Genomic DNA, 12,055 nt, shown 5'->3' with positions numbered 1-12,055 from the left:
AAGTTGATCGTTTTGACACCATCAATGCAGAGATTTGAGTTTGTGTTGGTTGAAAAAAGCCCTCTGAATGTGAAACAGTTTCTTTTTTGTCTTGTTATTACTGACTGACCACTTGCAGTGCTATCCTGTGTAGAATTACTCCAACCTAAACCCATTAAAGTAAATGGGAATCAACTGGAGTAACTTGGTAGATGGTTGCATCATAGAGTTGGAAGAAGCCTGCTTCCAAAATTCTCTTTTGCGATTGTTGATGCTGTATACATACCAAACATATGAAGTTTTGCTTTCTATTTAAATATTTTCTATTTAGCAGTTGTGGTATTTGACATGCAGTGGTATTATTTGAGTATATTTAACATTTGACAATGTTTGGTTGTTGATGCATGACATTAGACAGTTTTTGATAGCTCATGTTTGATATCTGTCAGAAAGGCCAACAAAAGGTAAAAATGCAAATCTGAGTTTTGAATTTTTTTATGTCACATTCAGATTTGAGTGACAGGATTAGCAAATCAGGAAGGTTTTGACTATTTCTTTTTTGCTTCAGCTTGAGAAAGTTCAGTTAAATTTCAGGAGAGAGCCTGAAGTGTAGTGGTTAAGGTGTCAGACTAAGACAGTGGTGGCAAACCTATGGCACTCCAGATGTTCATGGACTACAATTCCCATCAGCCCCTGCCAGCATGGCCAATTGGAGTGCCATAGGTTTGCCACCACGAGACTAGGAAACCCAGATTCAAATCTCCACTCACACCATGGAAGCTTGCGGGGTGACCTTGGACCAGTCCCACGTTCTTAGCTGTGACCCTGGCAAGTCGTTGGATAGGAGACCTCCAGGTTATACTAGGGTATTGACTTGGGGGCAGGTAATGGCAAACCTCCTCTGAACATCTCTTGCCTTGAAAGTCCTATGGGGTCGCCATAAGTTAGATTGTGACTTGACAAAAATAAAATAAAAGCAAGAGATCAAAGAATGGCCTAATATTGTGGACTGCAGAATAGCTTTGGACATCCTGAAATGAAAAGGTAAAGGTATTCCCCTGTGCAAGCACCAAGTCATTACTGACTCTTGGGGTGACATCACATCATGATGTTTACTAGGCAGACTGTGGTTAGAGTGTGGTTTGCCATTGCCTTCCCAAGCAGTCTATAAACCTACAGACAATGAAATATCAGTATTTAAACCTTGGGGTTTGCAAATGTGTTGGGGGTGCATAAGAGTCACTTGGCAAGGGCTTTCCTTCCTGCTCTCACTGATGGTCTTCTTTTGCTTTCTTCCTCCTGTGTTTTCCTTCTGCCACATGTGTCTGCATGCAGGCCAACAACTTTCTTGGTCATCTTTATCCATCTGCGCTGCTGCAGCCTGTCCTACTTCACAAGGTACAAGGGGTATTCTCTGCACATTCTGATATACTTGATTATCAGTGCCGGTATTTATAATAACTAATGTTTTGTGTGTAATTTGAATAGAGTTTTCAGTAATTTTCTCTTTAGAATTGCTCTGGGGTGAGGGAGTTTTCCCCTAGTGTGTTTCCAAGGGAAAAACTGGAAATTTCAAAGAGCCCTTTAAATTTTTTTCTATAGAACATGTTTCTTTTTTAAAAAAATGAAATGCTTTTTTAGACAATTCTCTCACAGGGAAAGAGTGAGGACATTCCTAAATATGGTGAACCAGCCAAGAGACTTTGCTGTCTGATACCAGACACCTGTCTGATACCAGATACCTGAAACAACCTTCAGTTCCCAGCCAAAGACTACGTATTCAGGGATGATGACTAAATTTGTGGTCTCGACTCACATTGGCCAATGGCAGGATAAGCTATTGAGCAATATTGCTAGGAACCAACTGGAAACCTAGGCCAGGGCGACATGCAAGGGCTTCATAGATGGCCACTCAGTACTGTTGATAGAAGGACTGACTGGAACCAGCAGAAGACAACAGCCATGGCTTTCCATTGGACCAAACTGACAGTGACCAATGATTTCAAAACTTTTTTTGCACTTTTGAACAGATGACCCAGGCATCCAGTCCCAAGTAGTACCCTGAACCCCACTCATCTGAGGGTGCCCAAGCAATTGGCCAGATGATTTTAGGATTCTAACTGCTTGGGATGTCAATAAAAACTACAAAATTATTGAATCATACAGTATGCTGTTGGTCTTCACCCCATTTCTTTGTAGGCCTTGGTTTGGGGGAGGCTAATAAACTTGGTTTTGGGGAGGCTAATAAACATTTATGTGTTTGAAGCCAACCATTGACCTCAAGATCTGACTGGTTGAGAATATGTTGTTTGAACAACTGATGCAGGCCATTTATGCATCTGTGGTCTGCCCTGCAGTCCATATACACTACCTTTGGGTCAGATTCTTGGTTGCGCACACATTCCCTCCCCCCCAACTCACTGCAGTGCAGATCAGAGAAGCACAGTGATTTTTGAGACATGGCAAAATGCAACTCCCCCATCCTTGTTTTCTTTGAGTTTCCCCGCCGATACAACAGCAGTTCCTTCTAGCATGGCTAGAACAAGGGAGTGGAGGGTGAGCAAAAGGATGGACCAGCTCGGCTGTGTTCACTTCACAGTGGGAGAAACCTGTTGAAATAGAAAACCATGGGGAAAATATTCTGTGAAACACACAGCTGTGAAGCAAATACTACTTACATAAATGGCTGCAGACTGCCTATCCATGGGAGATCATAAGTGCGGTAGTTGTAAGTCTTTAATCCTGACTGACAACGCAATTTGGTGACCAAAATTTCTTAGGTAAGTATAAACCAAGCTTAGTAGATAAAAAAATGCAACACCCCAAATGTATGTGAATTCAACACTGTGAAGACAGTCTAAAGGAGCTAACCAACAAGTACAAAGTAGTTCCATTCCACTGCGACGGAATTGTTCCACTTGGATTCCATCGCGGCCAGGTTGGCAGAATGTTGGCGAAATAGCTGCTGGAGTTAACTCAGTCATTTCAGAAGCGGTGGTGCCTTTCTGGCTCACAAGAGGAGGGGAGGATCTGAGAAGCACAGTTAGAATGCAGGGAGGTATTTAAAGCTCTGCTTGGCCAAGCCAGGGAAGGCTCCTCTCTTGCCCTCTGGGTGCCTGGAGAGAGAAATAAAGAACCAGGATGACAAAAACCTACTTAGCTCTTGAGTGAGACAGCCACAAAAGGGTGTGAAAGGGTGATTTGTAGGAATGCTCACTAACCCCAGTCTGTCAAATAATGAAGTATTCATTTTTTAAATGCTTGAAAATGCTTTGTGTATGCACTCTGCTTCCCTGTCCTCATCCATCACTGTGTTGGAAAATCTAGCCTTGTCGATTTTGCCTGGCTGACTAAACGTTCATTGGATCCAGATTGCAAATGCTTTGCCAGAACTGGCACCCGTACTTCCACCCATTTGTTCACCCAGTAAACCAAGTCAGAAAAAAATTAGCAGCTTGAGAAGGAGGTGCTTTCTTTTGTCATTTAAATCCTGCTGGACAGAGGCGGAGATTCCACAGGGCTGCCTGGGGAGAAACGCCCTGGGTGGCCGCCGTTCACGTCACATGGGGGGCGGAATGGGCCCCCAAATGGAGGAAAAAATTGGAGCCCATAAAATTGAATCTTCTATCTTAAAAAAAAACCTCCCCCCAAACCTTGCCAAGATTCCCCATAAAATTGAAATGCCTCCATTATACTCTATGGGGAATCTTTGCCCTTGAACAGTAACTGGAAGAAGTCCCCCAAAGCCAGTTTTTTTCTTTTTTGGCTACTGTTAAATGGCACCATTTTTGATCCAATGTATCCAAATCCTCACCTTTAGTTAGCAGAGCTGCAATTCTGTTGGAAGGAGCCATGCCTAGTAGCTTGGTCTGCTGCCAGTTGACTAGCAGGCCTAAAAGTTGACCAGGGAAATTCCTCAGTGAAGGATAAAGCCACACCCATATTGGAAGTCTGGCAGGATTATTATTATTATTATTATTATTATTATTATTATTATTATTATTATTATTATTATTATTATTATTATTATTATTATTATTATTATTATTATTATTATTAATTGGGTTTATAGACCGCCCTCCCCCGGAGGGCTCAGGGCGGTGAATACTCACTGTAGCAGGATTTCCCTGGGACTTCCTGGATGTGTGGGGCTCCAGTGAATCCTTAAAAAGAGAGTCAACTAAAGGCAAGGAAGAAATTGCCAGAGCCCTCTCTGCAAGGGTCTGAAGAGACCCAGCAATCTGGGAGAGCGGAGAGAAAGGGGGAAAAAAGAAATACAGCAACATATTGATGTGTGTAGACAAAGTGGCTGTGAAATGTGAAAAAGTAACTGCAGTAATATTAATTGAACAGCAATATGACATGTCAGTTTAATGCATGGTATCCTTAAATTCTTTGTTTAGTAAGAAGACGTTTGGACGGGACCAGCAGTGAAATCTCAAGAGCCAACAGTTTCACCGAAGACATGGACTTCTTTTCTGAAGAAGCATCACTGCCCTCTGTGTCGGATGTGTCACAGTAAGTTGGATTGTTATGTTAAAGGATAATGAGAAACAATCACTTCTTGAATAACACTGGATGTCACTCCAATGATGGGTGAAGGATGGTTTATTAGCCACTGAATTGACTCTGTATTCTTGCTATGTGGTCTAGGCTTACCAAGCAAATTAAAAATATACATTATGTAGGTGGCATCCTTCCTTTGTAACGTGGTCCATTGTCTTCTAGTAGCAAAGGAAAGATCTGAGGGCTTCTTGATTCCCATCCCTTTGGGAACAGACTTACAAACCTGTGGTTGAACTTCACTTATAAGTAGGTGTTCTCTGCCCTGTGTATCTGCATACTGGATGAGTGTCTTTGGAAGATCACTTGACCCGCTCTCCACACAACTCTTTCTGCAATGCACTCTCAGACTGTCATTGCAGAACTTGGAGGGATACCTAATTGTTTTTAATATCTAATCTTTCTTTTAAAAAAAACTTATCATGCCCATGGGACCTCAAAGAGCCATATGATACTCTCCAGAATTCTCGGGAGCACAAGGGTTCTTCAGTAAGGAAAGAATTCTTGGGAAGTAGAGTATCTGAAAGGCACCTGGTAGTCATTTGACCTGTCAGTCAGTGAAATAATTTTTTGAGCAGCCCAAAGGCCAGTCCAGGCTGAATATAAAATTCCTGTTGGTAATTGTGACTTTGTGACGTGAGGCAAATGTTCATGTTGGCTTTAGGGTTTCTGCCTTTCTGAAATTGTCTGGCATGAGTGTCAGCAACAGAAGATGCAGTGGAATTGCTGTGGGCTGTTTAGCACCAACATCTGTAGTCATGATTTGGGGAGGCACACCGTAGTTTGGTTACTATGAAGGAAATGACTCATCTGGGTAATTCAGAAGCAGAATCAGTGATCCAGAAGGGATGCTAGGATGTTTCTAGATTAAGGAAACCTTCTGTCTGAGATTTGACGTGTGTGGCAGATGTGGCGTAGTCAATTTCTTGCTCCACGTAGTGAGAAGCTTGGATGTTTGTTCACATCCTTACCAATATGCATGCAAGGTTTGCCTGATTGTGACATGTAGGCAAGGAATTCTAATCATTAGTCTATTCCGCACAGCACACACAAAAAAGACATCTGTGGGACGTCTTAAAAAGAGGCGATTGTCTCTTTTCACTCTCCACACCAAAAATAAAACACATCCAAGGGACATCTTAAAAAGAGGCAGCTTCTGGGGTGCTTTCCAAACAACTAAGGCATCAGAGGGGAAAGAGACTGTTTCCACTTGACCGTTTGCTCTCTGGTCAGTTTCACCCTCCGCTTGCACCCATTATTTTGCACACAGCTGAGGGTGAAACTGACCAGAGAGCAAAACAGTCAGGCAGGAAAAATAAGATGCCTTCTGAGCTCTGCATTCCACACAGCCAGACAGGAGACATCTCGCAGGCAGATCGGGGGGAAAGGTCACTTTGAAGCATTTTCCTAAAAAGATGCCTTGAGCTAAAATAAGGAATCCTGAGGACTTCTTGGGAGCAAAGTTGTGCAGAGTGCCTTTCCAGGACTCCTTTTTTTAACATCCCCTGGATATCTCATTTAGGTTTAGGTGGAATGGACCATTGTCTCTTAGTTGCTATGAGGTGAAGTTGGAAGCTGCAGAAAACCAGCTTTGTAGTAACAGAGTTGCATATCTGTAGAACATATTGAATGATGTGTTAATGTGTGTGTATTATACTGGAACAATAAGACTGGCTTTATGTTGCCTTGGAGATGGTCTTTAATGCTCTATGCCCCTTTGCTGACCTATCAGGGGCCTTGTTTTATTGCAGGAATCAGGAAGGTCTTGGCACAAAGTGGGACCTTTGTAGAAGTAACAACAGGACAATGAAATCCTAGAGAAGGATTACTGAAATACATCCCTTCTGGATCTTAACTACCAATAACTACCTCAGGGCCCCCCAACATTTTTGAGCCATTGGACACCTTTGGAATTCTGACATGGTATGGTGGCTACAGCAATAAAATGGTTGTGACAAAATGGCTTCCATGGGAGGTGGATCCAGTCACAAAATGATTGCCACAGCTTAACTTCAGAAACATAGTGCAGATTGTTATGCTGTGGTGGCAGCTGCTGCCAAAGAAACATTTATAAAAATCTGCACAATCAAACCTCCAATAGTCAGGCAAAAGCTTGGCTGGACAAAAGCCCTACCCACTTCTCCAAAGTACTTGCTGGGTTCCAGAAAAGATGCTGGCAAGCTCTGTGGTGTCCACCGGCACTATATTGGGGGCCCCTGAACTACCTGATTGCATTTCTTCCTAAATTTGATGTTGTTGCTTCTGTTTTTAAAATGTGTGTTGGGTCTGTTGTTTTTGTGATGTGTTGATATGGTAAACAGTTTCTATGGATGTTGGTTAAGCAGTCTCACGTGGGGGGAATTAAATGTTTTAATAGAAAAACAGAAAAACTGAGTAATGGTACAATATTCTATGAAGCTATTGTATGATAAGCTGATTTTAGACTATCAACAAATCCTTAGTAAGTTCAATATTTACTATAATTTGCATTTGTCCCAGAAATAAGTGCCTTGATCAACATTAGATGCTTTTCTCGCAAGAACGGAAACAAATGAGAAAGTATATATTTTTCAGAATTAGCCTTACTGTTATGGTAATACCTTGTACTCTTTCAGGAAAATTATCTAGAAATCGGTATAATTATTTTGAGCACAGATGGTCTGTCCGAATTTTAATGATTGAGATAGACACTTCAGAGAGCATATTAAGGGTTTTTTTGAGAAAGGGCTGCAAAATGTAATATAGTAGCTATTTATGGGTCACAAACACATAAAAGTAGTTTGTATGACATTAAGGCACTCATGAAAAGTAGCATTTGAATTGGCGGTAGAGACATTAACATTCACGGTAAACTGGAGAACATACGTAGCTTGATACGCTTCCAGTATTTTGCCCTATTAATTATGTCCTCAATTGGCATTCTGAATTTCCATTGCAAGCTGAAATGTTTTCACTGAAAGTTGGAAACATTCTCATTCCCATGGAGCCCTTTGAAGGACTAATCTGCAGTTAAAATCCTAATCAGATCTGTTCAGTGGGGCTAACTCTTAGAGAAGTATTCTCAGGATGGCGCTGTACATCTTTTCTATAAATTGAAGAATCTTTTGGAATGAACTGTTTGCTGGAAAAGGGCCATGGTTACCACTTAAGTGCTAACAAGTATTCTGTTGGAAGCAGGAGTGCAGAACAAATTGAAATTCCTGGTATATATTACTTGTTAATTTGGCACAGAGTTGTGTTGCATCCTTTCATCTATGGGTTTTTTGTGCATTTAATGTTTAAGGGATAGTGTGAGAGAATGATCACAACAACTCTGTGAAGTAGACATGGTTGATTGTGACTTCAGCACTCATCAGGGATTTGAATTCAGGTCTCCCTAACCTAAGTTCCACATCCTATTCATGCCCAACTCTATCTATCTGTTATGGGGGCTCAGAGAGTTTATGTTGGCAGAGGAGCCTCAACATCTCATGCTCTAAGTGCCAGTCTTAAAAGAGTATATATATGAGCGTTCACACTTTGGGGGGATAAATATTCTATAAAAGAGCTGTTTTGACTAGAACTGATGTTCATACCGCCTATATTACCAGTCTTGCTTCACTTAACCTCATGATGAATATATTTATTTGTTGCAGCCCTTAACAAAACATTTTCTTTCATTTAAAGCAAAAGTTTGAGCAGGTAAGTGTGTCTTTGTGTACTGGGAGTTGCTTGTAGTGTGATAACAGCATGATTGGTTTCATGTGTGATAACTGGACTTCTCTCTTCCTTGTGCACTGGTACTAGCAAAGGATTGGTATTTACATACCCTTGAAAACAGTTTCCCCGGACTAATGGGACAGTCTGCAGTTCATAGACAATTTCATATAATCATCTTCACCACACCATTAAATGCAAATTTTTATTTGAGCCGACTGACAATAATGGGAATGGTACAATTGGATCTCTATCCTTCTCCACATATTGATTTCCTAGTCATTCCATTGTACTCTGATCTAATTGCCCCTGTAGATCTACAAAAATACATCTTTCAGCTTCCTCTCACAATCAGACACCTTCCCCTCTATAACTGGCCCTTCTTTACTCAGTTCTTATATTTTAAGGGCATCATTCAGTTCCAATGGATCAATATTTTGATCGAGTTTGAGCCCTTTAGCAGAGGCGTAGCTCCAAGGGGACAGGGAGGCAACGCACCGGGGTTGTGGCAAGGGCATGGTGGGGGTGTTCTGGAGTGGGACCGGGGTGGAGGACGCACCGGTGCACCGGGCGCTTTCCCCCTTGCTACGCCTCTGCCCTTTAGCGAAACTTAGAATCTGCTTCTCATAAAAACATCAGTTTTACCAAGTGCGTGTAGAGTGACTTCTCCCATCTCTTCTCCATTCCTTCATCACTAGAAATAAGAAGTCTGGCTTTCCAAGTCACTGTCCATTTTGATGAATATGTGCTGTCAGGTTTGCAATACGCACAATGGAGATGGTAGTGTTTTTACAGATTTGTTCTCCTTCTACAATGAGCAAGAGAGGGAGTGAAGGAATAGTCAAGAAAAGGAAGAGAAAGCCTCAAGTTGGTCCTAGCAGTCTGGAGGAGAAATTCTAAATAGGTCTATTCAAAATCCTACTGAGGTCTAGTCAACTGTCTAGTCAAGTATTTTTAAGAGTTTGTGGGTTCATACAAAGACTTTTCTGCACTGTATATCTAAAAAAAAATTATGACAACGCTAAGCATATGCAATGCCAAGAGTGGTTGCGTTAATTGCCTCAGATTGTGTTCCACATTTATTTATTTTTAATTTATGTTTCAATTTATATCCTGCCCTCCCCCGCAGGGCTCAGGGTGGCGAACAATAAAACAGTAAAAACAGGCATAACAACAATATGGTAAAATCAATCAACAATAACAGCAACAGTGTACCCACAGGAGGCCAAGATGCTAATATGGGAATCAAATACAACAATCAACCCAGCTGGCCAGATGGAAATGCCTGGTGGAACAGCTCCATCTTGCAGGCCCTGCGGAAACTTTGTAAATCCCATATTATTGATTGTTTGCTTTCTGAACTGGCACTTGCCAGGTGGTGGAAGAAGCATTCTGCGTGCTTTTTGCAGCTGCGTGTGCTTCTGGTCAAGAAGACAGTCCACTCCGTATTCCAAGAGATAACTTTTATAAACCTAGGACAGTTATGGCGAACCTATGGCACGGGTGCCAGAGGTGGTGGGGGGGTGGGGGGGGGGGGGGGTGGGGGGGGGGGGGGGTGGGGGGGGGGGGGGGTGGGGGGGGGGGGGGGTGGGGGGGGGGGGGGGTGGGGGGGGGGGGGGGTGGGGGGGAGGGGGGGTGGGGGGGGGGGGGGGTGGGGGGGGGGGGGGGTGGGGGGGGGGGGGGGTGGGGGGGGGGGGGGGTGGGGGGGGGGGGGGGTGGGGGGGGGGGGGGGTGGGGGGGGGGGGGGGTGGGGGGGGGGGGGGGTGGGGGGGGGGGGGGGTGGGGGGGGGGGGGGGTGGGGGGGGGGGGGGGTGGGGGGGGGGGGGGGTGGGGGGGGGGGGGGGTGGGGGGGGGGGGGGGTGGGGGGGGGGGGGGGTGGGGGGGGGGGGGGGTGGGGGGGGGGGGGGGTGGGGGGGGGGGGGGGTGGGGGGGGGGGGGGGTGGGGGGGGGGGGGGGTGGGGGGGGGGGGGGGTGGGGGGGGGGGGGGGTGGGGGGGGGGGGGGGTGGGGGGGGGGGGGGGTGGGGGGGGGGGGGGGTGGGGGGGGGGGGGGGTGGGGGGGGGGGGGGGTGGGGGGGGGGGGGGGTGGGGGGGGGGGGGGGTGGGGGGGGGGGGGGGTGGGGGGGGGGGGGGGTGGGGGGGGGGGGGGGTGGGGGGGGGGGGGGGTGGGGGGGGGGGGGGGTGGGGGGGGGGGGGGGTGGGGGGGGGGGGGGGTGGGGGGGGGGGGGGGTGGGGGGGGGGGGGGGTGGGGGGGGGGGGGGGTGGGGGGGGGGGGGGGTGGGGGGGGGGGGGGGTGGGGGGGGGGGGGGGTGGGGGGGGGGGGGGGTGGGGGGGGGGGGGGGTGGGGGGGGGGGGGGGTGGGGGGGGGGGGGGGTGGGGGGGGGGGGGGGTGGGGGGGGGGGGGGGTGGGGGGGGGGGGGGGTGGGGGGGGGGGGGGGTGGGGGGGGGGGGGGGTGGGGGGGGGGGGGGGTGGGGGGGGGGGGGGGTGGGGGGGGGGGGGGGTGGGGGGGGGGGGGGGTGGGGGGGGGGGGGGGTGGGGGGGGGGGGGGGTGGGGGGGGGGGGGGGTGGGGGGGGGGGGGGGTGGGGGGGGGGGGGGGTGGGGGGGGGGGGGGGTGGGGGGGGGGGGGGGTGGGGGGGGGGGGGGGTGGGGGGGGGGGGGGGTGGGGGGGGGGGGGGGTGGGGGGGGGGGGGGGTGGGGGGGGGGGGGGGTGGGGGGGGGGGGGGGTGGGGGGGGGGGGGGGTGGGGGGGGGGGGGGGTGGGGGGGGGGGGGGGTGGGGGGGGGGGGGGGTGGGGGGGGGGGGGGGTGGGGGGGGGGGGGGGTGGGGGGGGGGGGGGGTGGGGGGGGGGGGGGGTGGGGGGGGGGGGGGGTGGGGGGGGGGGGGGGTGGGGGGGGGGGGGGGTGGGGGGGGGGGGGGGTGGGGGGGGGGGGGGGTGGGGGGGGGGGGGGGTGGGGGGGGGGGGGGGTGGGGGGGGGGGGGGGTGGGGGGGGGGGGGGGTGGGGGGGGGGGGGGGTGGGGGGGGGGGGGGGTGGGGGGGGGGGGGGGTGGGGGGGGGGGGGGGTGGGGGGGGGGGGGGGTGGGGGGGGGGGGGGGTGGGGGGGGGGGGGGGTGGGGGGGGGGGGGGGTGGGGGGGGGGGGGGGTGGGGGGGGGGGGGGGTGGGGGGGGGGGGGGGTGGGGGGGGGGGGGGGTGGGGGGGGGGGGGGGTGGGGGGGGGGGGGGGTGGGGGGGGGGGGGGGTGGGGGGGGGGGGGGGTGGGGGGGGGGGGGGGTGGGGGGGGGGGGGGGTGGGGGGGGGGGGGGGTGGGGGGGGGGGGGGGTGGGGGGGGGGGGGGGTGGGGGGGGGGGGGGGTGGGGGGGGGGGGGGGTGGGGGGGGGGGGGGGTGGGGGGGGGGGGGGGTGGGGGGGGGGGGGGGTGGGGGGGGGGGGGGGTGGGGGGGGGGGGGGGTGGGGGGGGGGGGGGGTGGGGGGGGGGGGGGGTGGGGGGGGGGGGGGGTGGGGGGGGGGGGGGGTGGGGGGGGGGGGGGGTGGGGGGGGGGGGGGGTGGGGGGGGGGGGGGGTGGGGGGGGGGGGGGGTGGGGGGGGGGGGGGGTGGGGGGGGGGGGGGGTGGGGGGGGGGGGGGGTGGGGGGGGGGGGGGGTGGGGGGGGGGGGGGGTGGGGGGGGGGGGGGGTGGGGGGGGGGGGGGGTGGGGGGGGGGGGGGGTGGGGGGGGGGGGGGGTGGGGGGGGGGGGGGGTGGGGGGGGGGGGGGGTGGGGGGGGGGGGGGGTGGGGGGGGGGGGGGGTGGGGGGGGGGGGGGGTGGGGGGGGGGGGGGGTGGGG

The 12,055-nt window shown here is 51.6% G+C and overlaps 1 protein-coding gene across 1 annotated transcript in view; it reads left to right on the top strand.

Annotated features, from left to right (window-relative positions):
- Window positions 1–12,055, top strand: part of LOC125443873 (potassium voltage-gated channel subfamily KQT member 1-like) — a 309,945-nt gene that overhangs the window by 60,203 nt on the left and 237,687 nt on the right. The window contains exons 11-12 of the mRNA XM_048516257.1: window positions 1,315–1,386; window positions 4,383–4,497. Of these exons, the coding sequence (XP_048372214.1) occupies window positions 1,315–1,386; window positions 4,383–4,497 (187 nt within the window). The remainder of the gene's footprint in view (window positions 1–1,314; window positions 1,387–4,382; window positions 4,498–12,055) is intronic.

Source organism: Sphaerodactylus townsendi, linkage group LG14 (assembly GCF_021028975.2).
Source record: "Sphaerodactylus townsendi isolate TG3544 linkage group LG14, MPM_Stown_v2.3, whole genome shotgun sequence".
Lineage (NCBI taxonomy): Eukaryota > Metazoa > Chordata > Lepidosauria > Squamata > Sphaerodactylidae > Sphaerodactylus > Sphaerodactylus townsendi.
Note: the sequence above shows the minus strand (reverse complement) of the source record. Positions and strands in the feature narration are given on the sequence as shown.